Genomic DNA, 27778 nt, shown 5'->3' with positions numbered 1-27778 from the left:
GTGGGAGTTTTCCAGACTGGAGACTCCGCCCACCCAGCCCTCCTCTGGTAGACGCCGGTCTGGCGAAGCAGCGAACCCGACTATTGGCCGACGGTTTGTGAGACACCCAGAGAGCGAGAGAGAGAGAGCTCGGGAGTACATGAAGCCGACTGTTAACTTCAGGCTCTGTTCATAACAAAAAGTCGGTTTACGTTAAGTAACGATGACTACATCAGGGGCCTTGGATCGAATGGAGCTCTGTGAAAGCCTGTTGACATGGGTAAGTGGTTAATAATGAAGTTTGGGGCTTTCTTTTCCCTGACAGACAGTTCTCAGGCGCCGGCGATGCTAGCTAGCATACGAGGCTACTGCTAGCTCGATAAGCTAGCGGGGGTAACATTAGCGGGCTAGAGGAAAATGACAAGGGCTTGCGTTGGCGACGTATGCAGGCCAGCTGTTTGCTGCTTTAGCTGCTGATGTGTTCGCTGCTAGCCGTCAGCAAACCGCCTACCCAGTCAAGACTGTATTTTTTGTTCTAGCTCTGTGTTGTGTTTAGCTAGGTCAACTTTCCTAATGCTCTGTCGTACGTTATGTTGTAATGGGGGGAAAGACGTTAGAGACGTTGGCCTTGTTATGGTTCAACGTTTTTGTTGAAACGATGTAATTTAATATTGCATCTCGGTGAATGCCTTGATCCTGGATACTTGTCATTGTTGACCCATGTATTATTATGTCCGATTTCCGTTACTTACTCCTCTTCATCAAAAATGTCAAAACAGGCTAGCTTCCCAGGTTTGGATTTATACACTGAACCTTTAGAGCCAAAGCCTGAAAACAGATGTATAAGCTAACGTTACCAAGTGGGGAAAAGCCATCAGATTGTAGGATCACATGCTACCGATTGTCGCATGTTTACATTGTTGAGTGCTGTGTTACAACAGAAGGTAGAGATGTATGATGTCTGAGGGCAAAATGTAGATGGGAATTTGATATCCAAGCAGATAGACTTTTACTGGTTATGTCACACATCTTAAGAAAAAAATCCAGAAAGTCCAGAATCTCTCAACTGGATTTTTAACGAGGAAAGGCAACAGTCATGGTAACTGGCTTTCATCAGAAGCGTTGCTCAAATGTGTAAACAGATGTTATGAATGGGTGGCTGGCATGACATGTGATGGAAACGGTGCAAAGGTGTTTCATGTTTTCACTATACACTACAGGCATATGTCAGTTGTGTATGGTGATTACATGCTTGTGATGCTGGTTTTAGTAGATCTTAGTGCAAGCAGTCTACCCTTCTTCTGATAATCATGTGATTCCTTACATGTCACATTATCATACTTGACATTCATTTGTAGATTCTGTTTTGTGAAATCGAGGCCTTTCAGAGCTTGTGTGTTTAATGTGACATTTACATTCATCACTGTCCCTCCTTCTTTTGTAGTCATAGCTTCACTTATGTATTCAACAACTCGGGATGGCCTTTCTTCATGTTCCTAGTAATGATGTAGCCGGCAGACATTCCTCACATACCTGTTATCTGTGAAGTCACAGCACAGACTGTGACTGACTATTACTAAAGTGCATCAGATTGTAGGTCTTACAGAGTAACAGTGGAGCTTTCTTGGCAACTGCTTCTGCTGTGAAGCTCCTGAAAATGAATAAATTGTTTTTTTTATATTATTTTCAATGAGAAATTAATTGATAACATAAACATACAAAGCCACTGTACTAAGTCAGTGTATTTATTATTGGAAAATGCTAAAGTAACTGCTACAAACACATGCATAATAGGACACTCCCCAAATATTATCCTCTGTATAGCCACCATCACAGTGTTTGCTCTTGAAAACATGTTTATGATCACCCCATGATTTGATTTGGCAAATGCTGTTAATGGGATGCTCCTGTTTGTTTGCCTGGTATTGATATAACAACGGTTTGATGGAGACACCATTCTCAGTAAAGATGTATTTAGAAATGTTTTTTTTAGTGGTTGTAGTTAACGTACCATACCTCAAAAGGAATTCCATGGTACCAGTTTGAAAAATATAACAGATGTCAGCCAAATGCCTTTGATGTTACTGTAGAGTTTAGCTGCAGCTAGCCATTTTTTTCATGTAGTGGTTCTTCCCTGCCTGTTATATAAACTGGTTTGTCTAATAAGATAATGGGATGCAAGTGATGAAATTATGTCTCATTTTGGTCACTGGACAAAAAATATTTAGCTCTTGATAATGGCCACAGCTATATGATCTATATTTTAATTTTAGTGCATATCTCCTTGTATATATAAAAGGAGATATTTCAGCATGTGTATTACTGATTTTAATTAAGCATTTCCTACAAGTGAGCTCTTTAACGCTCTGACAGCTTAACAGAAAAATAACCATAGATAGAGAATTTTGCACAATCGTCTAAAATAACCATATCTTACATTTATGGTTCACTCGGGCTTTCCACATTACTAAAGTAACTAGGTGCATTGGTTGCATTGTGTCTTGGTTATTTTTGTAGCGCATATTTTTGTATGTAATACCACCTCACCAGGCACCACATGCACATTCACTGTTGCTGTACAGAGTTGTATAAGGCTGGCATGTGTAGCATTGGGATGTTATTTTTCTTCCCTTTGTAGAAATGCACATGATTAAAGGATGGCCTGATAGGCTGTATGATGCAAGTTAATCTTGATGCAGCAGTTTAAGTAGTATTTCACTCTAGTCATAACTAGTCCTCATCATGTGACTCATGTGTTTCTAACCACAGCTAGTGTGTTTCCCTTCCCAACTGTTTCCACAAACTCATAGGTGTGGATTTCCTTTTTTGACCTCAGTCTGCTCTGTCTGAGTTGTTTGTGTCCATAGTGTACTTAAGGCAATATTTTCAGGGATATGATTATTTTATTTATTGCTTAAGTTCTGTGGTTTTTCAACAGTGAATCCACACTCAATTGTAATAGATAAGAAATTCTGTTTGCGTTATATTTCCTTTGTGCACTGCCCCAAAATTGTTGTCATTACATCAGTTATTGTGCATGTGACTCAGGAAGTTGAGGATATTATGGGATATGCACCCTTTGCTGAATCATTTACTTTCTTTAGGGTCCACTGAGTAAGTGTTCTGTTCTTATACAGCATCAGACATTCTCCCTTTTCAACAAATATATTAGTTATAGTGGACAATTCCCATTGTGAACCAGGAGTCTCTTTTGAACTTCTTTGAAATAAACTCCATTGAGCTCTCTCATCTGCTTGTTTAGCCGATTGCTATGGATGATGTGATTAAAGCAGACTGAATGTAATCTGGCAAAACCATGGAACATGAACAAATCTTGCTGAACTAGAACCTCGAAATCAAGGATTGGCAATTAATATAATTATAATAAGCAGACTGGGAGGTGATCATGATGTCATATGGGACTTTGCTTGGCCCAGAGCTGTGTGTGAAGAGCTCCTAATGTTAAAACTAAAATCAACAACGTGTAGATAGCTCCTATTAATCCCTTTACACTGTGGGCCACAGGCCAGTGACCTTTAGCCCAGGAGCTAAAAGCTCAGAGGTTTAGCACAAGGACTAAACTCTTTCTAGAAGACATTGAGTTTCAGTCTTCACTGTGTTTACCAAATCAACATTTTTTCAACATTTATTTATTGAATCGTAAACACCGTAGAATGATATCCTTAAGAGAGTCTTATTTGAATAATGATGTTGAAATCTTCCATCTCTAGTTGGGTGCTAGGACATTGACCGGTTGGTCAAAGATCTTCAGCCAACTGATGGTTATGACTTTGTCTTTTTATATCTGATGACCGATCAGCATTCAAAGCTTGCCTGATATCAGACAGGATTGTCAACTAGTTACACCCTGTTTCCATCTTCAGTCTGAGATTGCCTCCACTTAAACCAATTTCTGTGGGGAGGAGAATTTGATTTTCCCATACTAATCCCAAATAGAAACCCTGGTTTTAAGATTGGAGCGGATCAAAGTAAAATGCTGATATTGAGAAGACATGCTCTTTGCTTTTTAATTGAGAAACCATTGTTTCATGTAATGATGCCAGATGGATCAGTCAGCTCGGGGGAGTAGACGGATTCAAAGGTCCGGACCTAGGCAACATTCAAGGCATCAAGTGTGACACACATAATGAACCTCTAAAAGCCCTAATTTAGGTGCCATCAGTAGTTACCAGAAACAGAGCTTGCAAAAGGGGCTTCTTTCACAGATAGCCAGTGTCTGTACAATGTCCTGCACAGCATAAAGCGACTCACCAGCACTGCTCCACTATGGCCTTTCAAGAGACATCACATGGGCATACATTCTGTTTAAAGGCTTTGTAATCCAGTGGTATGGCTACCACAGGTTTGTTGACCTAACATGCAGTCAAGCATGTGGAGCTCATGTGGCCATGAGAACCTATTGCTGCTTGGGAACAATAGTTTAGGGTGTAAAAAAAGGTTATATAGAGCCCTGCTAAAAGGGGATGCAATATGTTGGTCAGTCAGGCTACAAAATGCAACTGATTTGGATGTGTTGGACCTCAAGTAGCTGGTAGATTAAATCATCAGCTAAAGCCGAAATAGGTGTTTGTCGATATTCCAATTTGGCATCAAGCACCAGGCATATTATCTTGTCAAGGGCCATTGATTAATCTCCTTCTCAGCCAGGCTTTCTAACAGACTGTTGATAGCTGGAGACCGGTTGTCATCCTGCCATGTTTGGTGAAATTTGTCTTTCAAGGCCTTTGTGGGCTGTCTGTGTGTTTGTGAGGGGTTATATTTGCTTTCCTTCCGTCTCTTTCCTGCAAAAGGAAATGATGCAGACCAAATGTGCTCGTGGTGGAGAGTCACCACCAAGTTTCTACCATTATTTCTACAATGATGCTTGCCGTGTTATCTAATTTTAGCACTGTGCCACTCCAGGAGAAAGTAATTTGCCTTGTTGCAGTGTACCACGCAGTGTAATGTATAATTCTGTGTCCCAGAGCACTGCTTAACCACATGCTTGTATTACAGCGGTTTTTGTTTTTTTACTGGTCTGAAATGCCAATTTAATGCAACATTTTTGGTGCCAACAGTTTCATCTCTACTCTGTCTATCCTTGCATGTGTTAAAAACAGTGCCATCTGACTTGCCAGTATTGTGTTCTAACACTATCTAAATCAGTAGACCCACTCTACTAGATAAGATAGCATCACAGGGAATAGTGTTGTCTTGATTCTGGAATGTAGTATACATTCTAGATTGTACATTTTGAGGGTAATTGGAGCGGGTAATACTTTCACCATCTCTCGCTGGTAACCGGTGTTATGTAATCAGGGGTATTGTTTTGTTTTGGCTCTGGGCCATTGGTTGGCTTTAGCTACTAGCTGCCTACTGACACACAGAGAAGCCATGTAATGGTATGTAACTAACTAACCAGGAATGGCAATGATAATACAGATACTTTTAGATTAGGTGTAGGAGGGTTATCTGATTGGCAAGCAAGTCATTTGAAAGCTGTCATTCATACAGTCAATTTACAATTTATCAAATGAATATGTGGATGTTATTATGAGTGTCATGTTGCCCACCAGGCCGTGTGAAGTGCGTCCTTTGCCGTTTACAGTGTCAAATGTATTCTTGTTTACCGAACTTTGTCTCTGCTAATAGCCTAAAGGATCATAACGGCTCTTGGATAGTTTCCTCTGTCGCCTGATAAAGTGTTGCGTCAGGTCCCAGACCTATAGAAATGGTTCTAAAAAATACAAACTTAACCAAGCACAGTGAATTTACCTGTACTTGTAATTTAGTAAGAAGCTGATGCTCACGTTAGGATGACACAGTAGCTGGAGATGGTGTTGTTCTTGCATCATGTTTATTTTAAGAAGATTTGTTCTACGGCCAGTAGTTTCATAGCAGTGGAGACAGTATATGATGGCCTACTCAACACTTGCAGCCGCTTTTCACAACAAAATGTTTTCAGTCATAAGGACTTTGTAGGAGCTGGGTAATATATTGATATTGTGATATGAGACTAGATGTCTTAAATTTTTTTAAACTTTTATATTATAAGTGTTGTCTCAAGCTGTTTTCAAAGGCTGCATTACAGCAAAGTGGTGTAATTTTCCAGACTGTTCTAACTGTTCTATTATTTGTCATTTACTTATTCATTATATCCACATTGCTGAAGTCTATTTATTTTTAAAAATGTCACTGTGTAAATATTGCAACCCAACAACAGTCAACCCTACAGTATTGTCTCAATATCGATATTGAAGTATTTGGTCAGAAAAATAGTAATATTTGATTTTAATTTCCCAACCCTAGTTTTAATGTTCATAATGACAAGCTGAAAATATATGTGAATGTATTTGAGTTCAGCTTAAGTCTGATGTAAAGTTTTCTGCTCAGTTAATTTCAACCCAGTTACTTAATGTGAAAGTAGAGATAAGATAAATATTTAATCGGGAATTTAACCTGTGTCCCTGTTTGATAGACAGTGTCTCAAGCCATTTGGCCAAGCTGCTGACTCCCTTTTTTGCAGCCTTCTCCTCCTTGTAAACCTATGACCAAGGGCTTGAGAACTGCATGTTGAGCCACGTAATGAAAAGTGAGACCAATGGAAAGACGTGCAGGCAGAGTTTCAGCCGCGTCATTTTCTTGCTGTCAGAATTCCAACATTCCTGCTCTCAATTTCCCCTCCTTTGGCACGTGGACTGTTGGCATGTAGACTGAAAATCTTCATTTCAGTCTGGGAAACAGACTTTCAGCCTGGAGGAAAAGCTTTTGACAAAAATAAAGAATAAAGAGTTTAAAAAGAACAATAACATGCCATGTGAGAAAAAAGATAGAGGTGATGTAAGAGAAACTGAAAGCAAAGTTGAGAGAAAGTTTGCAGGAAAGGGAAGTCTGAGCTGCATACTTGTGACTGTATTTATTTTGGCATTTTGGGAGCGACTGTGGAAAGCAACCATCAAAAACAGTTTTTATAGCTGCTGTCGCATGAAATGTTTGTTGACATAACATTTTAGGTTCCCCTAATAAACTCCTAATTTACTGTAATTGCATAATTTTATCCCTGCAGCCAGCACTCAACGTGTGTGTCTGTGTCTGTCTGTTTGTTGTTCAGATCCAGACATTTGGAGTGGAGGCTCCATGCAAGACAGTAGAAGACTTGACGAGCGGTATAGTCATGGCTCAAGCTCTACAAAAAATGTAAGTTTTTATCCTCAAGGTTGGTCTATTAATACATGATTCAAAATACACAATCTATGTTATTTTACACTGTTGGTGGCATGTTTTACCATCTCTGTGTCAGTTATATTTTAAAAGAATATACCAGAATACACTGTAAACATGAATTTCACTAATAAACCAACAAATGAAAACATTCAGTAGGACTCCATCAATCTCAGCCTTTTTTTACTTTTTTAACAACTGGATTCTTAAGATGCTCCTTCTTTGCAAACTGTACGCCTTTAATCCCTAGTCTCTTGTCCATCTGATTTTCTTTTAGAGATGTAGTGTTTTTCACTGACGCTTGGATTTCTAGAATCAAGCCAGAGGTTGGGGACAACTGGAGGTTAAAGGTAAGCATCAGTTAGTCTTTGTTTTATTAGTCGGTGTGCATGGTTGGTGTTTTGTGAAGCCATATTTTTCCATTCGCTACATGACATAGCCATGACCAAGTGTAATTCAATAATACATTTATTTATATATTGTATCTGTATTTTAAATATTCTAGGTATGCTGCTACATAAATTCTCTCTTGTTTCAGGTCAGCAATCTAAAGAAAGTTCTGAAAGGCATCCTGGACTATAACCAGGAGGTAAGAATAATCTACAGTATTCATTTTGATTTGATTAGTACCCACCATCCACATTACATAAGCAGATGTGTTGCTAATAGGGACAAGTTGTCACTGCCAACACTACCCTTAATCCCTGTCGCACAACACAGGCCATGATAATCCAGTTTTCCTATCATGATATATTTTGTGTTATTAAAATGCCTTTTGTGCCTGTTTAGATCCTAGGCCAGCACATAAATGACTTCACACTACCAGATGTTAACCTTATTGGGGAGCACTCTGATGCTTCAGAACTTGGGAGGATGCTTCAACTTATACTGGGCTGTGCTGTCAACTGTGAACAGAAACAAGGTGCATATCTCATATCTCATACTGTATCTGTGCTTGTCAATGTGTGTGCAATAAGTCATTTAATTTTGGAAAAGGATATTCTGTGAAACAACACTGCCTTAACAACTGATTCAGAAGCTTGAATTAGTTGAATATAGTTTCTCTATATTCTCCAGAATACATCCAGACCATAATGATGATGGAGGAGTCGGTGCAGCATGTTGTCATGACAGCCATCCAAGAGGTGAACTCGCATACTGTTTTGCCCAAATGAATTGCTGATAACTGATTAATGATGAGAATAAGTGGGGTGTTGAGATAGATTTTTAATGCTTGCTGTTGATCATTTGTAGTTTACCCATGCTGGTGCTATGTCCACTTAACTCCTTCAAACCATTAACCTATTTTTGTGTGTTTCTGCAGCTGATGAGTAAAGAGACTCCGGTGATGGGAGGGAATGACTCGTATGTGGATCTAGACAGACAGGTATGGAGACTTTTCAGAACCCTTAGTGCTATCAATATTTCAGGAGACAGAGTTGCACTGTTAAAAAATAATTAAAAATGACCAAGTTGAAATGTAACTTGTCTTGATTAAAGAGAGTTTGGATTTTTGAAATGGTGTTGTATGAGGTACCTGTCCATAAAATTGACTATACTTTTAAGGTTCAATTTCACACACAGACACCCTCCAGTATATGGATTTTTTCTGTCTTTGCATGCAAAGTACTCACTGTGTCGACGAGCTAGCTTCAGCAGAAGCATTGTGCTGTTGTGAAATCATTACTGTGTACAAACTGCCTGGTTCGGGCTTTAAATGTTTATTGGTTGTTTCTTTCTGTCCTCAGCTGAAGAAGACAGCAGAGGAGCTGAATGATGCTTTGTCTACCAAGGAAGAGATCGCCCAAAGGTGCCGAGAGCTTGACATGCAGGTTGGTTTTATGCCGTTGTAATCCCTCATGTTTTAGGTTGTTTGACAGCTGGTTTCATCATAGCACAGTGTGCAGGTACTGTTATCACATATCTGAATGACCTAAACTATAAGACATAAGAGGTCAGTAAGTTATTACTTAAAAAGTATGTGTATAACAGACTGAGGACTGTTTGGTGGATGTATTCATTCTGCTTTAATTAAAATTGTAGGAGTTCCATCATACAATTTCCAAAGAGTTAGAAATATTGATCACATATTGGTTTTATTAGGAAAAAGCAGTCGGGTGAAATGTATATTTTGAACTGTCGAGTGTCAGGCATTAATTATTATAATTGAGTATGGGCAATGCAGTTTGAGACTTAAAAGATAAATGGCCTCTTATCTACAGTAATTGTATAATTGCAGGAACATAGTTAATGGTTAATTAGGTTCAAAATATACGGAAAGATAACCTCTTATAACACACCTCATCAACTCCCTAACAAGTTTTATTCCTACTTTTTCTGCCATGTTTTATAACTCTTCTGCTATTTTACTTATTGTCATACTTCTTATAGCTATTTCTTGGTTACACTTTAAAAGCAGCTCCCTTTTTTGCAAAGTTACACTGTAATAACATGATATCAAACTTTCTTGTAAGATTGTTGATTTTTTTGTTTTTAATCTTAACTGTTGTAAAAAAAAAAAAGGGAAAAAAAGAGGAGCACTCCTCTATATCTTTCTAGCAGGTAATCATAATATACACATTTATTTACATTTACATTTCTTTACTGATAATGAAACAGTTATAGCAGAAAAATGGAGCTGCAATTTAAAGGGTTACCAGCTCTCCTGATGTCTTAAATCAGTTTCCTCTTATTTCCTGACTATTTCAACACTGTGTGCCTTGCTTTAAAGGCCCTCCATGTCCAAGAGGAGCGTGATAGACTGAGGTTAGACTTTAATGAGCTAGAAGAGAGGGTAATTCAAAACTTTCTTTTCTTTCTGTCTCTTTTTTCTATTTATGGTGTGTGGTTTGTCTCATGCCGTGTTTCCACTGCATGGTACAGCTCTGCTCTACTCGACTTACTCTGTTTTGGTTTTCCATTAGCAAAAGTTATAGATAGTACCTGGTACTTTTTTTGGTCCCACTATGGTCGAGGTTCCAAGTGAGCTGAGCCGATACTAGAAGTTGGAGTTAAAACACTGCAGACTTCTGATTGATTAGAGAGAATCGTCACAGGACATCATGCACATCACAAGAGTGTAGCTTTAAAGACGATGTCACGGCAGTGTTACGCAGCATTGCTGTGATGGTCAGCAATGAAGAGTCCTGCCTACAACCAGTGGGTACTATCTGCATTCGGAAACATACTAGAGAAAATACTGATACCAAAACTGAGTTGAGTTGAGTCAAGTTGAACCATGCAGTGGAAATGAAAATATCCTGGATTTTTTTCAGTCTGCTTGCACCAGCGTTCCCTTCGGAATCCAGACCCCCTTTCTCCTAATTACGTGTGCATGTGTGTGTGTACACGTCTTTGCACAAGTGTTTGTGCACACGTATACACGTGGTCCTCTCGGGGCACACCAGCCACAACTGCAGTTATGTGTGGATGTGTCGGTTGTCACCCCTTCACTAATTATCCTCTGCCTTTTGACCTTGGTGTGTTTCATTGCTTTCCCACAGCAACAGCAGACAGTATGGAGAAACCCAGGAAGGAGTCCTTTCTTGGCAAAACTGTTGAATATATGACCAGTATTCACACCTACTATATATTACTCGTGATTTTTTTTCTGCCTTTAAAATATTGAAAAAGTGCACATTAAGAATGACGATGAGATGTCGTGGTTTTGAGAATGAATACAACTGACTCCCACTCTATTTCCTTCTTTTTGAGCTTTTTCTGATCACAGCTTAAATGTGATAAAGGCTTGTTAAAGTGAGAGATTTTTCACAGTGGTGCAACTTCTCCCAGAACGCTTCAGCACAAAAGTGTTACTAACATATAAATGGCATAGATGTGTTAAACAACATCTTAAAAAAGCAGACCTAGCTTGTATGTCAGAAAAGAAGTCAGAAAAGCCAAATGACATTAATTTTAAAAGTATAAATTAAATACAGATATGTCTTACCCTAAAAATATTCAGTTCAGTATATGTTTATAATGACAATAGTTAGTGGCACATTATAAAACAACAACAGATCTGCTTCTGCTTTGCTTTGTGTGGAGTTTTATACCCCGTCTATCACATTGAGAAAGCAACATCAAACCATATGTAGCCTTCTTTGCTATGTTGGAGTTTGTTGGTTTGCCCTGTTGAAGTGTGTTTAGTGTGTGCTTGCTTTATTACCAGAATCGATGCTGCAGTGATATAATAACCCAATGGACTGAATGCTGTAAAGAAAATGTTTATTTAAACATTAAAGCTAACTTATTTTCCTTCTCTACACCTCTTCTCTCTATCTTTAACATTCTTCCCCCTATCCCTCTCTACACCCCTTGTGTCCTTCTGACCTGCTTGCCATCCCTTTTTGCTCTTTCCTTTATTTATCACCATTCCCTTGTTCCAAATTGGTGTCTTCTCCCTCTGCATCTGTTCCTGTGTATCTCACTACTGAACCATTTCTTTCTGCACCTTCTGGTTCTCTTTTTGCATTTCCATACTTTCCCCTTCTTTTTTCACCCTCTTCACGCCCACAGGTTGCAGCTCTGCAAGAGGAGAAGAGCAGTTTACTAGCAGAAAACCAGGTCCTGATGGAGAGACTTAACCAGTCTGACTCCATAGAAGATATAAACAGCCCTGCTGGACGCAGACACCTCCAGCTGCAGACACAACTGGAGCAACTACAGGAAGAAACTTTCAGGTGTGTTGCTAGAAGAAGTGAGACTTGAATTGACTGATGCTAATGTCAGAATCAAGATTTGAAGGATGAATATTGTTGCCATTTCTTATTTAGGTTGGAAGCATCAAAAGATGATTACCGGATCCGTTGTGAGGAGCTTGAAAAAGAACTCCTGGATGTGAAGTCACAGAATGAAGAGCTTGCATCACTGGCGGATGAAGCCCAGTCTCTCAAGGACGAGATGGATGTCCTCAGGTAAGACCAGAATGAAAAACCTTGTCTCTAAGCACACTGAAATGACCCGAGACAAGTGACCTAGACTTAACACTACACAAGAGAAGGGATGCCAAAGCCCAGATGAGCCAAAAAAACAGGAAATGATGCAAGACAAACAATGTTTTGTGGAACCACTATCCTGTTATTTCAAACTTCTGTTGTTACAGGTGTGCTGTCTCAAAACAGAGCCTTGGTAAAGATTTCCTTTCCTTTCTGAATGTAACCTCACAAAATCAAAGTGCCTTTTTGTTCCCTCCCCAGGCATTCATCAGACAAAGTGTCAAAGCTGGAGGGCACAGTGGAACACTACAAGAAGAAACTAGAGGACATGGGACTCCTCAGAAGACAGGTACACAGACAACAGATGACAGCAACAACTTAATACATTCAGTTTTATGGTTTCTGCAAAACATTTTCACACAATATAGTGTCCCTTAGTTTGTAAGGCATTGAGATTCAGTCAATGTGTTTTACTAATCACCCACTGTTAGTTTTATAACTCGCTCTATTTGGATGTGCCGGCACAAACGAAGTTTGCATTTCTCTTACTGTTTTTCAGAACAAACTCATGGAGGAGAAGAACACAGTGTTAATGCAGGGCAACGTCAGTTTGGAAGAGGAGCTACGAAAGGCGAATGCTGCAAAGGGCCAGCTGGAGACGTACAAGAGACAGGTACCCAACCGACGGCCATGTTGACTTTTACATGCACTCATCATTATTTATGTGGCCCTGAAAATTTGGGGATAATATCTTCTCTCTCTAACTGCCTGTTCTCTGCACAGGTGGTTGAACTTCAGAACAGACTGTCAGAAGAGTCTAAAAAAGCCGACAAGATGGAGTTTGAGTACAAACGCGTCAAAGAGAAAGTGGACTCTCTACAAAAAGAAAAAGATGTATGTTCAATTGTATTAATGCAAGTACTGATTCACTATAAAATAATGGCCAAACAGTATTTTTTTTTTTTTTTTACGATGCAAAAAGATTTCCATAGATATATACCACCGAAGTTGTATTTTTTGCATGGAATTAGAGAAAATGCTTGAAAAAGTTTGTAATTTAGCATTTTATTCAACAAGTGAGAAGAATGTTTTCAAAATGTTAGTAGAGTGACTGATAAATCCTGTTGCAACACGGTTATCTTTATTCCAGACCCTGCCATGTTTCTCTCTGTCATACTTTTTCTGCATAACTCAGTCGTGCGTTTTTCTCTCCCTTTTGCAGCGTATGCGGACAGAGAGAGACTCTCTGAAGGAGACTATTGAGGAGCTACATTGTGTCCAAGCACAGGAGGGCCAGCTTACATCAGGTAAAATGAGTAACTGTCAAGAGTGGCTAAATATGAGTAGCTGAGATTGGCCTTTTTAATCTAAGTATAATATGCTTCGTCAAGTTGGCTTTAACCTTAGTTTATGCAATTTTGTGCTTGTTTCAGGTTTGTTCCCAATGGTCAGCAACGACGGCACGGATTCCCTGGCTGCTGAGATTACCACCCCAGAGATTCGGTAAGGCTTTTTATTTTTGGCTTTGTTTCCCCTTTACAGTGGCATCCCCTGACTTCAAAGTGTTGTATAGTATTTTCTGTTAAATACTGAACATTTTCATACAAAAGAAATGTATTCAATCATGCTTTTGACACAGTTGATGCCACCCAGAGTTGCATCTTGCATGCTTATCGCAAAACAGTTAAGATAGAGAATAAGTAAGACTTGAGAGGTGTTTTACAATGACTGGGGCAGAGAGTTGGGTCTGCTGCTGATTTTGCTGATCTTGTGTGCATGCAGCATGTCTGCTGTGCTTCACTCTGTAGCCATATGGTGTCTAGCCGGCTCCTCTTGCTCTCCCTGCTGTTTTAAGGCAGACGGGTTTGGCCTAAAAAAGAGCCAACGCTGTAGCGTGTTATGTAATAGCTGTGTGTGAGTTGCATCAGCCTGACTGCTGCTTTCCAAGAGGGCTGGGCTTTTTGCTGGCAGCATACTAAGCCTAGATTTTTTTCAACATGCAGGAAAAAAAGAGAGAGGGATTTGCACTGAAATGCTCTAAAAGTTACTAATGTAAAAAAAAACAACAACAAAAAACAATAAAAAAACAATAAAAAAACAAAAACGAGTTAATCCAGTCCATGCTAATCATTTGCCTCCATGTAGAGGAATTTAAAAGCTGTTGTGGCCTGAGGTGATATCACAGGCTGCAAGGCTAGAAGGTAGGAGTAAGATGTAGCAACAGCTGTGTTTAATGTGAGAAATCTAAAGAGACGAAGTGTGCATGAAGTAAAAAATGTTGTTAGTTCAGCATCCATGGGTGTGAAAAACTGAAGTATGCTGTGCCTTTTTGACGAATTCAACCTGTTGCTTTAATAAGCAGTGTTTGAGATTTTTTTTTTTCCTTTTGGTTTCCTCTTGACTAAAAAAAAGGCAGAGCAACAGCTGGAAATGTAATGATTCACTCAATCTGCTGCAGAATCAGAACACCAACAGAAGGAATCTGGTCATGTTGCTGAAATATTTTCCCAATAAGCTGTATTCGAAAATAATCTCAAGGCTTCCTTTGCCTTTCCTGGCCTAACCCTTGCTGGCAGTTGTGCATTCATCTGGAAACATTTAGTCAATTCTCCAAGTGTAAAGGAGTCAGCAGCCACACCTTAAAAAAATGCAGGGCCCTAAAGACACACTGTGCTCAACACCATCAAACAACAGATCCAGTCTTATCTAAAAAAAAATGAATAAAGACATCTGAAACAGACAGATCTTTATGATCTTTTCTGCAGTATAACAAAGCTGTTGTTCTGTGTGCAGTGCCACGTTTTGTTTGTTTATTTGTTTTTTTTATTTCATGAAGATGGATGAATGAATGGTCAAGTGGAAGTGGGTGTACAATCTGTTTCCACAGTAATTCAGCTAAATTGGTATTTAACAAAGGTGAACACGGTTCAGTGAAAAAGTACACAGAGTATATTTAACCTGCTACCTCTACAAATACAAGCCTCTTGACTTTGTCATGTTTTACTGCTTCACAGCACTGTTTATTGCATTATGCAATAATGCAAACCTTATAGTTGTCTTGCTGCTGCAAATGTTTGCATAAGAGGTGTTTGTTTTAGAATGTATTGAGTTTCACCAGAGCTGACAAAATTACAATTTCACACGTTATATCGGCTGATGCTGCACAATAAATACTAAAGCACAGAGTACAACTCCTGCAGTAATGTTGATATAAAAATAATACCTCCAATCCCTGATCATGATTGGCTGAGCCACATTTGAAGCACTATATAATAATAAAGTAGCAACAAACACACACCTGTGTCCGCATTACATCAGTATTAATGCAGTAAACCAACTGAAGTGTTAACATGCTAACATAATTAAACACTACTTCAACAATTGTACAATCAATGTCAATATCCAGATGAATGTTGATAATCGGCCCAATCTATGCTTTCAGTGTCTGTGTGTTTCTGCGTCTGTGGATTTATGCACTTTGCTAAACGTCGCTGAAGAACTACGTTGCTTGGCGGAAAATTATTATTTGTTATGAATAAATTAGTCCTTTTTTTTTTTTTTTAGAACAGTTAATGGGATTTTAGTCTATTACAACCCCTGTTTGCTGTTCTAAAACCAATGTTAACCACATCCTCTTTTTGTTTTAGTTGTCAGTAGTGGTCTCGGTTTATCTTTAGCCCTGATAATATGATATCAGATTTAATTTTTGAATGACTTCTTCTTCGTTTTTTATGCTATATGTGATCTATTATCAGTGTTATTTGAAATTAACATTTGCTTCTGTCCAATATGTTTTTACAGAGAACACTTGATTCGTCTTCAGCATGAGAACAAGATGTTGAAGCTGGCCCAGGAAGGATCGGACAATGAGAAGATCGCACTGTTGCAGAGTCTACTGGAGGATGCCAACAGAAGGAAAAATGAACTGGAGACAGAGAACAGGTCAGCAAAAAGCACAGAAACATTTAGCTTAGCATTAGCAGCAAATGCTAACAAACTTTAGGCTGAATTATCTATTGCATTCGCTTAGGAAAACAAGTAACATTCTTCCCTTTCATGCTCTATAACTAATTGAAATCAAATGTAAATAGTGCAAATTGTATATTTCACTGCCTCAACTTTTGTATCGGTTCTTGTAGTTTTGAGAGCCACACTTTAAATGTGGGCTGTGTTTCCCTGTGTTGCAACGTGGACCAATCTCCCATTTATCTCCCCCACAAAGATCTTCTTTGTCTTTACTGGAATTTCAGTCAATGGCCTTTGAGCCGGCAGCCTGCCTTTCTGAAGTTTGGTCATTGCTGTGTTGAAACTAATTTGTCAAACTGGTTAAACTTTTGTGCCTTTTGTCTTTAGGTTAATCAATCAGCGCCTGATGGAGGAACAGGGTCAGGTAGAGGAGCTACAGAAGAATCTTCAAGAACAGGACTCCAAAGCAGACGATGTAAGTCATGACATGTTGGTTTTGCATTGTGTGTATTTAACTCTGATTTCAGTTGAAGTGTTGGCAACAACCACAGTCAAATTCCCGTCATGCCACACTTAAACAATGATGGCCGACAAGACTGCAGTACACCGCTCCTCCCAAAGTCTGATAAGATTATTAGATTTTATTTTAAAAAGAAACTTGAAGCATTGAAAAGGCAAAATGACTTCACAGTTTTACACACCGTCATATTTGCCTGTGTGTACATGCTTGACGTAGTGCATAGAAAACAGCTTAAATAACTTTTGTTTTCCTTTTTGTAACGACTAACTCTTCACAACATAACCATCGATAACAATAACCATTAACCAATAACACTCATCGTGTTCATGTTCTTGTTTTTACGTTTGTGTGTTCTCTTTTACATTGCTTCTATATTGTAGCTATAGATAGTCTTCATGGTCACTAATCAGTTAATTAATTAAAGGTAAACTTATTTGACATATTTTTCAACTTTGACCCTATGTGTTCGTGTCTAAGTGACTAATGGAGAAAAGTGTTTTTGAAATTGGTCCAGTGTTTTACAGAAAGTGCTGCAGCTGCAAAACAGCGTGCAAAGTAATACTTCAGACAATAGCTAACAGTCACTGTATGTCTGTTAAAAGTGCTTGTTTTTGCCACTGACAGGCTCAGATTATTATAAGTATCTGATTTCATTACCGTTAGCTTGATCAGCTAGTTCAAATGAACATATTTTATATGTTCATTTTATAGTTGTGATGCTGAGACAAAAAAGATAATTTTCATCACTTTCATCTCTGCTCCTTGTCTCCTTTTAAACCAGTTCCTAGTAGAAGTCAACTGGTTCTTAGGATGGTTTGGACCACCTCACCAGAAGTTTTATGTGTGAGAAGAGAGCGTGCATGCATCATTAACGCCATCTTTCTTTACTGAATGATTAACCCTGATTTAAAATGCTGAAATAATTCTATCAAGGGTTTCCGGTTTTGTACCTGCCAGCTTGTGTAGATTTTGCATCTTATAGTCTTGCTTTAACCATCTGTCTTTTAACTCAAGATTAACTCAAGACAGTATTTTCAGTATTTTGATCACTTACTTTCAGTGTTTTAGATGCAGTACAGTTTATAACAACAGGTTCAAAGAGAATTGAAACACCGGTTTCCTTAATACATTATCAATTAAGGAGGAATTGCTGAGGAGGACCTTTTATTTCAAAGGAAACCGATACTGCAGTGCCGTAAGCAGATACCAGATATTGGCACCCACCGCTAAAAGTCCGCTCAATGTCACAGAGTCAGTTGATCATCAGCAAGGTTTCCATTTAAGTAAATTTAGCAGTAAAGTCAGGTAAGGAGCTGGTGCGTTTACCATCAGATACGAAGATGGGAAAGACCCATTGACACGTGGATGTAAAACCTTCCATATATGGCAGGTCTGTGATTCTTGCTAATCAGTAAAATACTTGCATTTTCTTTTCAAATAATGCTCCCACTGTCAGACTATAGTAAGTATAACTCCTGAAAAGTTCTCTCTATTAGACTTTTAGAAGTTTTTTTAGACTTCCTGAAACAAGTGTAACAACTCAGAATGTAATAAATATGCACAATGTAATGTTAATGTTGTGATATACAGTCATGAAAAAAATTATTAGACCAGCCTTGTTTTCTTCAGTTTATTGTTCATTTTAATGCCTGGTACAACTAAAGGCACATTTGTTTGGACAAATATAATGATAAAATAAAAAATAGCTCATAAGAGTGTCATTTAAGAGCTGATATCTAGACATTGTCCATGGTTTTCTTGATAATATATTTTTATTGTTATCATGATATTTGTCCAAATGTACCTTAAGTTGTACCAGACATTGAAATCAACAAGAAATTGAAGAAGAATGTGGTCTAATATTTTTTTCCATTACTGTATACTTTATATCCATTCATTTTAGAGAATAATATAACAAAATACAATCTTTTTTGCAAATTAAATGGAAGTTTTTGCATTTGTTACACTGAGTTGCTGCACACAAATAATAGTTACCTTTCTTCCAGAGAGTGTGTTTAGATTCTGCCAGCTTTCCTGTTAGAAACAGAAAGGCATCTTTAATCAGTCCTCTACTTGTAGAATGTTCTTCTCTGTAGAGAACCCAACTTTCCTCTTTCCTTAATTCTGTTTGATTTGTAGTTTATAGAAACTCTGCAGATTTCTATTCTCGCATGATTTGCTGCACACCACATCACACAGATAGTGGTACTGCCAATGGATTCAGAATCAAAAAATGAACCAGAACATTGCTCTAATTGTAAATATTCTTTGTGATTATCCAAGCTGGGAAATCATGTTATCACCCACCCACAGGTTTGGTTTGAGGTTTGCAGTATTTCTCTATTGGTTGCCTCATTCACAGTAATCCGAGATATTTAAATGTAAAATGATGACATTTTCCAATCATTATCTGTTCTACACTTCCCTCTGTTGGATGAGAAGGGAAATGTGCTGGATTTTTTTTATATATTGGGGTTTTTAAGTAAGACTTCACCTTTAAAAACAAAAACCATTTGCATGTCGATTACTCACACAAAATGAGTTTTCATGTTCTCCATTCACCCTTGGAGGGATGTGAAAAAACATCATACAAAAGCAAAACTATATCAATTCATCTGTTTAAAACGTATGCAGTACAATTCAAGTCTCATTCATCTAGTAATATACTCACTTCTTCCCAAACATATAATTTTTTTATTAAAATTTTAGTATTTCCAACTTGCCCAGGCCTGCTGCACATCTGTGTGAGTCTTGATGATGTAGCTGCAGGTATAAAGATAAAGAAGACTGAAATTTGTTGAAACTCCTGCTTTTATCCAACAGAGTGTCTCTTTGAATGTTTCCAGTCTTTTTGAAGATTTATCTGTGGGTGGTATAGGTTGGAATATAATGTTATAAAACGTTTCCTTTTATTTGTCTTTTTTCAGTCTTCCATTCTGAAGAAGAAATATGAGGAGCACATGTAAGTTATAATCGTACAAAGCTAGAAATGTGTTTTGCTGTGTCAGGAGAACATAAAGCTTAATCTGAATAGATTTAAAATGTCTTTTCATTCAGTCCTGGGATGAAAATTTAAATATAACTAGGCTTAACAGAAGTTTGACTTTGGTGCTTTGTTCTCTTCATCAGGGAGAAACTACGAGAGTTGAACAACGAGTTACTGAAGAAGAACGCTTTCATCGACGAAATGGAGCCTAAATACAACTCTAACTGTGAGTTGAAGCTCTCTTACCATCTGTTTTTGTTGAAATGACGTAATCAGGGTTTGTGGTGGAAAAGCATCACTGAGACAGAAATAGATTTTTCAATGCACAGCCATAATAAAGAACAAAAAAAATCAAACAAACTTTGATGTTGTCCCTCAGCCCAACGAGTGGAGGAGCTGGAAGAGGCGCTGAAGAAGAAAGATGAAGACATGAAACAGATGGAGGAGAGATATAAGAAATATCTGGAAAAAGCCAAGAGTGTGAGTATATTTTATTACTAACAGCAGGTGAATTAGCTTTTGCATAGTGCATTGTAACCAGTGATGCTCTTTGTAGCTGTGGGTCTGCAAGAAAATGTATGTGATGTGATTGCATGTTTCCTCTCCAGGTGATCCGGACCCTGGACCCCAAGCAGAACCAGGGCTCAGGTCCAGAAGTCCAGGCCCTGAAGAACCAGCTGCAGGAGAAGGACAGGATGTTGCACTCATTGGAGGTAAACAAGCGTTGGAAAGCACTATGGCAAAAATTGGTGATCATTGTATTAAAGTTAAAAAGTACAGCTCTGGAAAAAAAATTAGAGATCACTGCAAAATGATCAGTTTTGTTGGTTTTACTATTTATAGGTATGCGTTTGTGTAAAATGAACATTTTTGCTTCATTCTATAGTGTCCTAACAACATTTCTCTCAAATTTGAAATTCAAATATTGCCATTTAGAGCATTTATTGGCAGAAAATGACAACTGGACAAAATAACGAAAAAAAGATGCAGTGTTTTCAGACCTCGAAATAATGCAAAGAAAACATGTTCATATTCATTTTTAAATAACACAACACTAATATTTTAACTGATGAAGAGTTTGGAAATCATTATTATTGGTGGGATAATCTCAATATTTAATCACAGCAGTGACACTGATCAGTGTCTCATTAAGTAGAATGGGGAGGCTTGTGATGGAATCAAAAACACTGGAGTGGACCGGCAGCCATAGATGTAGAGATGCTGATTTAAGAAACACTTGTGAGAGTGATCTCTTCATTTTTTCCAGAGCTGTATGTGCATGGCTTATTCTTTGTGTCTTTATGTTTCCTCCAACAGAAAGAGATGGACAAGACAAAAACCCAGAGAGATTACGAAGAGAAACTGATTGTGTCAGCCTGGTACAATATGGTAAGAAGGACCTTTACAGCCTGAAACACAATTGTTATACATCCTAACGAATTCTTGTTCCTGTGATAATTCACAAGTCATACAACAACAAAATTCCATAACACCAAAGTAATACAGAACTGCAACGATAAAGTCCATTCATCACTTATTATTATTATTATTATTATTACTACACAGTATTTTTATTTATCGTTTCAACCTTCAACCTGCAGTGTACAGATACACATATTTAATTTAAACTAAGCAATGTTTCCCCTTCATAATCCTATAGGCTATGATAAAGTTCTAGAGAGGACAAAACATTTTTTCAAGAACATTTTATTTGTATACCACTGTGCAAAACTACATATTAGGCTAAACATTACTGTACAGACTCGATAAATAAACAGCAATAAGGTAGAAAACATTCCATCAGAACCAATAAAATCAAAGAACAAGCGTATATAATAAGAAAATAAAGATAATATGAAAAAAATTTTGATAATTAAGATGATAAAGTTATGATAAAACTAAATAATAAAATGTGTTGTAAATTTTAGTAAAGTAATAGTGTTTAATTGGGTTGTCTGAAGTGTAAATAAATGCTTCACAAATGCTTGGGGTCTATACTTGGGGTCTTACTTTATAGTGAATCAGGTTCTTGAAGTTTTGGGCTCTTGGTTGGACTAAACAAGACATCTAATAATGTAACACTGTGCTCTAGGATACCTTGATGGACAATATACAGTGTTTTCTGTTGTTTTTTTTTTTTTTACAAAACCATTACTTGATAATAAAAAATATTCTCTTTATTCATATATTGACCAGCAAAACATAAAAACCAATTGATCAGAAAACAATTGTTGTCTGTTCTTATTTTGATAGAGTAAACTTTATACTTTTGTGTAACACATGGCATGTTTTTATGTGTTTTATGCATGGAATAAGAAGTCATCATTTTGACCACTAGAGGGCAGCATATGCTTTTCTATCAGCTGAACAAACAATGCTTTCTCTGTCACTCATTTGATCAATTGCTGTTGTTAATGTTCATGAGTTGTTAAATTGGTACTAATATTGTGTTTAAGCCAATTTACTTTCTCATGGATCAAGATTAGTGTGCTGATGGTAGCTGGTTCTCTGGTGACTTACTTACTCTGTGTTGTGCTCTGGCTCATATTGTGCCATAGAGTCTCCATCTGCTCAGCCGTATTGTTACCCTGATCGTGACCATTAAGAAACATTAATCAGACTTCCTCTGTATCTTTTCCCAGGGTATGTCTCTGCAGAAGAAGGCGGCTGAAGATAGACTCGCCAACACCGGTTCTGGCCAGTCCTTCCTGGCCCGGCAAAGACAAGCCACCAGCACACGCCGCTCCTATCCAGGCCACGTCCAGCCAGCTACCGCAAGGTAGACGGCCACAGGGCAGAAAAATACTGCGACAAACTACCTTACAAAATCCCCTGAACTTACATACAGTAGCTGTGCCTTTTTTGAGGCACACTATTTCCATTCATTTCTAATGGACATTCTTGTTTCCTTGCATTCTGTTGATTTTCCTTTTTTTCCCTCCTTGATCAGATCCAAGAGGTAGAGATGCCAGACAAGGCTGCCCAAAATCTTGCACCACTTTTTTTTTTTTTTCCCTGACTAAGCATATTTTTACCCTGACTCCTGTGATGCTCTTTAACACCCAGCATATTTGATATAGGGTCTGACTAATCAACCCAAACACCCTCTCTTCCTCTCTCGCAACCACTGACCTTCTTCAACCTGTACTCTGTGGCAAACGTTTGTCAGGCAGGTCATTTGAACCCAAAGGCAGAGAAGAATCTCATCTTCTTGACAAGTTGCTGTCGTTCCTGTTTAGAGGAACCACTCTGCCTGTTCATGCAGTATTTATGCACATCTCTACCTGTCATAGCATTTGAGGTTCATCTTGTTTTCTTGACTGGAGTTGGCAGATTATCTGTCCTGCGTTATCTGTTTTAACTCTTATGATGTAGCTTTCAGCAGGCGTCGACCGTTTTCATTTACATGTCAAAATTTGGATTTTTTTTTTCAAATGGATACAAGTTGCTTTTCTGCAGTGTCCTTATGTTTTGATTTGTGACTTTAGATGCAATATTGAACACCAAATACATGAGGAATAGGAAGATGTATAGTCATCATGTGTAAATGTTCCATTATCATGCTAAATGGTCTGAATGGTCTCTAATAGGAATTTATGTTTGGTGACTGGCAGCAATAATTGTGAGTGGTAATTTCCCTTGAGAAAAAACAGCAAGTTAAGTTGTTTCAGAAGGTGTAATCCCCAGCTAAGTAGGTCGATTGTGGCAAAGATCGATGTGCACCATAACTGTTTCGACTGGTGTTCATTATGTTTCTTAAAAAGCTATTGTCCAAGGCATCAGTTCATATGACTATACCAGCATTAACCTCATGTGCCATAGTGTTAAATTAAATGTTTTTACATTTAGATTTCCAGTGTTATCCTAGGATCACTGCAGGCTTCCCTCCTCGCAATACACATTCAGAAATACATTTAAGGAGTTCCTAAGTTTCAGGCTACATCCATGCTAATACATTTTCATTTTTATAAAAAACTTGTGTAATGGTGTGAACAGGAAGTTTGTCTAATGTTACTCTGTGGCGATATGGAGAAAAAATACTGGAAAACAGTGAAAAGAAAGATTCACTTTGTTGGGGCTGTTACTGAAAGTAACATATGAGGATAATGTAACTAAGGAGGTTTATTAGGGTGGTACTGGGAGGCAATGGGCATTTCATTTAGGGACTCGCTAAACTTGGACTTGTGACACGGTTTAGAGTGGACAAAAGTTATGCATTTTAAAATGAGGAGATATTGGTGTGGATGTGGCTAAAAAGGGATATGGTTTGTAGGTTGGCCTTTATACCAATAAGTCAAGAGAGGTGTTTATTTATTGCAGCTCATTCATGCAGACTTACTTTCAAAGTGAAAAGGTGTATTTTTTTCTTTAGGTGTTTTTAAAAGCATTACAGAGTACTGCCCATGCCACTTTCAATTGAAATTGTGAATGCTTGTTGCTGCTGTTCCCTCTCCTTTCTTTAACCCATGTATTGTTCCATTCTGTTTACAATGTCATTGTTTGTATTGCACATCATGAACGATCTCTTATTGACATGATGGACTTTTAGAAGCCTCAGAATTAACCCTGTTTGTTTGCTGTGTATGTGTTCCGATCAAGGCCAGAATCTTTTCCTAACAGGCCCTGCCATCTGACAATTATCTTTTTTTCTCCTCCCTCAACAGCAATGTCACTGCATGACTGGCACACCAATGAACTGGCCAAGCCTTTGTGTGGCCCGGCCCGGCCTGTCTTTGGCCTGCGCTACCTGCTGGGCTGGGCTAGGCCGAGGCACACGATGCATGAACTACCTGCCTGCCAACTGTTTGCATGCCTTTGCATTGGCCTTCGAATAACCAGCACACCAGCAGCAGCATGAGCACTAACAACCCTTTGTAGTGTCATGCATTGTAACCTCCAGACACGCCGGAGGAGGCCACAAACTAAACTCCTTTCCACCCTCCCAGCTCCTCATGGTCTCTTGCTTTCTCCCTCTTTCCATTCTCCTCCTCTCCTCCTCCCTTTCACTCTCTTCATGGACATGCCTGCGTGTGCTTCCACACCGCATCAAGTCTGTTACAACTAATGTTACAAACACCGGGGACAGGGGCAGATATTGCAGTATCAAAGCAGTTGATCTCTTAATAGGCCTTTTCTGTGTGTACCTTGGCGTCGGCTGGCTGCTTCAGGATACCTCAATGACATATTTCCACATATCTGTATTCATCAACACGGTCAGAGGAGAACCTGCATCAGCGTGAGAGAAATATTTGAGAGGTGTAGCCTGCAAAATCAGTCAGCATCACAAAAAAAAGCTCCCCTTTAAACTTCTAAGCTTGTATCTCCTACAATGGTTGTGCCCAGCCGCTCCTCAACACGTTGCTAGACGGCATCTTAGAAGTTGTTTTACCTCAAGTATTAGTGAGTACAACAAGGAGAGCTTATGGGGCATTACTGTGTTGCCCTGTAAGCTTTTGGACAGTTTGCAGTAGGAGCATAGGATGGCAAAATAAGTGTTTTTAAAATGAATAACATTTTTACAGATTGCTTTTATACAGGACAAAAGCCCCCGTTAAGCCTACTTGCAATTTTTCTTTGGATGGACTCTAATGTCAGTAAGCATAGCATCTATTTCTCAATAAAATGCACATTTATACATTGGCTCTATTATAGTTGACTATGTTAGTTGTCTAGGTAGTAAGTAACCTGTGGTCTTATTGAGCCAAAAGCAAGTGGATCTGCTCATGTTTAATACATTTTAACCATAAAACAAGAATGCTAATTTGATAAAGTAATTGCCTGAATGTACTTGCATTAGCTCATGTAGGCTAATGTATAGTATATTCATTTTGTTGGCTCTGAAGGTAAACTATTTTTTTTAAAACATAGAAAGGGAACAACAGCCTCAAATCATCCTGTTGATCACAGATCAAACCCTTATACAGTAAACTTCAGGCAATTTATAGTAACCCTACATTTCTTTTACAGATATTGGTTCCTTTATGCAACCTAACAGAACAGTTATGAGAAAAATATCGTTGCTGTTAACGGAAATGTCGATTGCTGACCCATGCAGCGTTAACTAAAGGAATTTTAATGTCAGTAATATGGAAACTTGCTGTTGCTGTAAGTCAGACTATGTTTTCTGTAGCCTTTTTAAACAAATGTCTTATTTAAATTTAATTTCAAAAGAGTATTTCAAGTTTTGAGACTGAAAATGATCACCTGGACCTAAGAAAACATGCATATTACAGACATATGTGCATACATTTTCTGAATGAGAGAGATGGTTGAATCCTCCAATTTTAGTGCCTTTGTTTAAAATTTGATATTTGAAATTTTTTTTGGACTGGCTCGTCTGTTTAGGACTAAAGGCGCCAAGACATGCAGCCTTTTAAAGACCAGTTTATTGTGTTATTTGAAAAGAGAAAAAAAATGCCTGAGAATCTCGTAGATGATACATTTCTTGATAAAACACATTTAATTGTTCAGATTAAGTAGGCTTAATGAGGGCTTTTCTTCTCTGTATTTTAACCTATTTTACTCATAAATGTTATATTGTGTAACCTTGGTTTAATTCATGCCGTGCATTTTTATCTTAATGGCTTATTTATTCTTTTGCCGCTTGTACAGCAGTGTTGTTACATTTTTTTTTATATATTAGTAGTATTATTATATCACCACTTACTATACTGTTACAATGGATGTGAAGTTTCCATATGACATCAAGATACTGTTAAATACTTGTCTTATGCAACAAAAGGAGGAGATGGTTTGAAAAAGTGTTGTTTGTCTCTAATGAAAACGACACAAAGGTTATTATATTAACAGTGTCATCTAATGTAAAACGGAGAAAACGGTGCAAGGTTCCATTTACCTCCAGTCTTTTTCAGGAAGAGGAGTGTCTTAGAAACTGAATGTTTTCTCCTTAACAAAAAAAAGCACATTTTACACTTTTGATTGAGTTTACTGTGACCCTACAAATGATCATATTTTCCAGTGTTTTAGCGACAGCAACAAAGACGTGTGGGGAAACCCCTCATTAGCAGTTGGGCGTGCATGTGTAATTGCATTAAAAATGAAGTCGGAGAGATTAAAGACAAATGAGATTCTGCATTTGGGCATCAAGTAAATGACAGAAGTGAGCTGTGAAATAACATTTTCAGTATCAATTCAGCTGCAAAGACGTGATGTTTTGTCCAATTCTCTCTACTTGTTTCTGTCCAAATCTGTGTTTTGTAAACCACTTGCCATTAACATCCAGTTATATTACACAGAACTCTTTTAGCCGTCCATCCCCATGAGTCATTGGTTTGGTAATAAATCTGTATATAATGGAACACATCCACATTGTGGTTGACCTGTTTAAATTTATATCAGGGATGTTTGGGAAACATTTTCTGTTATTTAATATCTCCCTAAAAGAAAGCATATTATGTTGTCCCCTTTTATCCCCCATCAAGTCAGCCGCTGTATTTTGTTGCCTGTATGTGTCTGTGTATATACTTAATATTACTGGCAAATAGTGAGATGCTGGGGGAAATATTATCACGGTAATTTAACCAGAGGAACTGGCTCAGAAGCCAGCTGCGTCATTTTCAGACCATATTAATGCCAATTTCTTCTCAAAAAGGAGGAAACGTGACATCTTGATGTAAATTATAACCCCAAATCTTCCCCTAATATTCATTTGAGGACAAAAAGCTGAATGAAAATTGCAGTAGTCTTGACAAACCCGGTCGTAGTGTGTTGTATTACTTACATGCCTAAGCTAAAATGAACACCCAGTGTTCCCCAGTGTTACTTGACTGCTAATTGCACTGTCTAAAGTGTATTAGAGAGATGAAACCAACAACACGAGGCTGTTAACAGGTCAGAATCTTATCACTTCGCGTGCAGTGTTTGCTGTATTTTTTTACTCATTGGAAAACTTTTCTTTACATATTGAAGTAGCAAATAACCTTCCATTTGCCAAGTTTTATATTGCTTGTATACAAACACACTATGTACATACTAAATGTTACAGTGGTAGAGGAGGTGTCTGGCCATTTGAGGATGAGAAAATAAAACTCATGTCAAGTTCGATGGATTTCATATAGCATCTGTCCGATGAGGACTTATTGATGAAAATGTGCTTCCTACACTGCAAAACTTGGAAATGACATTGTAAATAAAGCTTGTATAAAACAG

The 27778-nt window shown here is 38.1% G+C and overlaps 1 protein-coding gene across 3 annotated transcripts; it reads left to right on the top strand.

Moving 5' to 3' along the window:
- The first annotated feature begins 100 nt into the window (after positions 1 to 100).
- On the top strand, positions 101 to 27778 carry hook3 (hook microtubule-tethering protein 3). 3 transcript variants are annotated; one of them, XM_059357749.1, is made up of 24 exons: positions 101 to 259; positions 7091 to 7176; positions 7478 to 7550; positions 7739 to 7789; positions 7990 to 8122; positions 8278 to 8345; positions 8525 to 8587; positions 8949 to 9032; positions 11719 to 11882; positions 11976 to 12116; positions 12399 to 12486; positions 12697 to 12810; positions 12921 to 13031; positions 13360 to 13444; positions 13571 to 13640; positions 15939 to 16079; positions 16491 to 16578; positions 19551 to 19585; positions 19753 to 19835; positions 19989 to 20089; positions 20218 to 20322; positions 20927 to 20998; positions 22252 to 22388; positions 24274 to 27778. In XM_059357749.1, the coding sequence occupies exons 1-24, from the start codon at positions 203 to 205 to the stop codon at positions 24287 to 24289; spliced, it is 2166 nt and encodes a 721-aa protein (XP_059213732.1). In that variant the 5' UTR covers positions 101 to 202; the 3' UTR covers positions 24290 to 27778. The 3 variants fall into 3 exon arrangements, with proteins under 3 accessions (XP_059213732.1, XP_059213733.1, XP_059213734.1); XM_059357750.1 differs by having other exon boundaries at positions 22560 to 27778; XM_059357751.1 differs by having other exon boundaries at positions 22252 to 27778.

The sequence above is a fragment of the Centropristis striata genome, chromosome 19 (genome assembly GCF_030273125.1).
Source record: "Centropristis striata isolate RG_2023a ecotype Rhode Island chromosome 19, C.striata_1.0, whole genome shotgun sequence".
Taxonomy (NCBI): Eukaryota; Metazoa; Chordata; class Actinopteri; order Perciformes; family Serranidae; genus Centropristis; species Centropristis striata.
This window is presented reverse-complemented; position numbering and strand designations above follow the sequence as displayed.

Coding starts and splice junctions, on each gene's coding strand:
- hook3 (XM_059357749.1), top strand. CDS start 203: ATGACTACATCAGGGGCCTTGGATCGAATGGAGCTCTGTGAAAGCCTG. Junction 8,123..8,277: donor CAACTGTGAACAGAAACAAG/GTGCATATCTCA, acceptor TATATTCTCCAG/AATACATCCAGACCATAATG. Junction 20,323..20,926: donor GGATGTTGCACTCATTGGAG/GTAAACAAGCGT, acceptor TTCCTCCAACAG/AAAGAGATGGACAAGACAAA.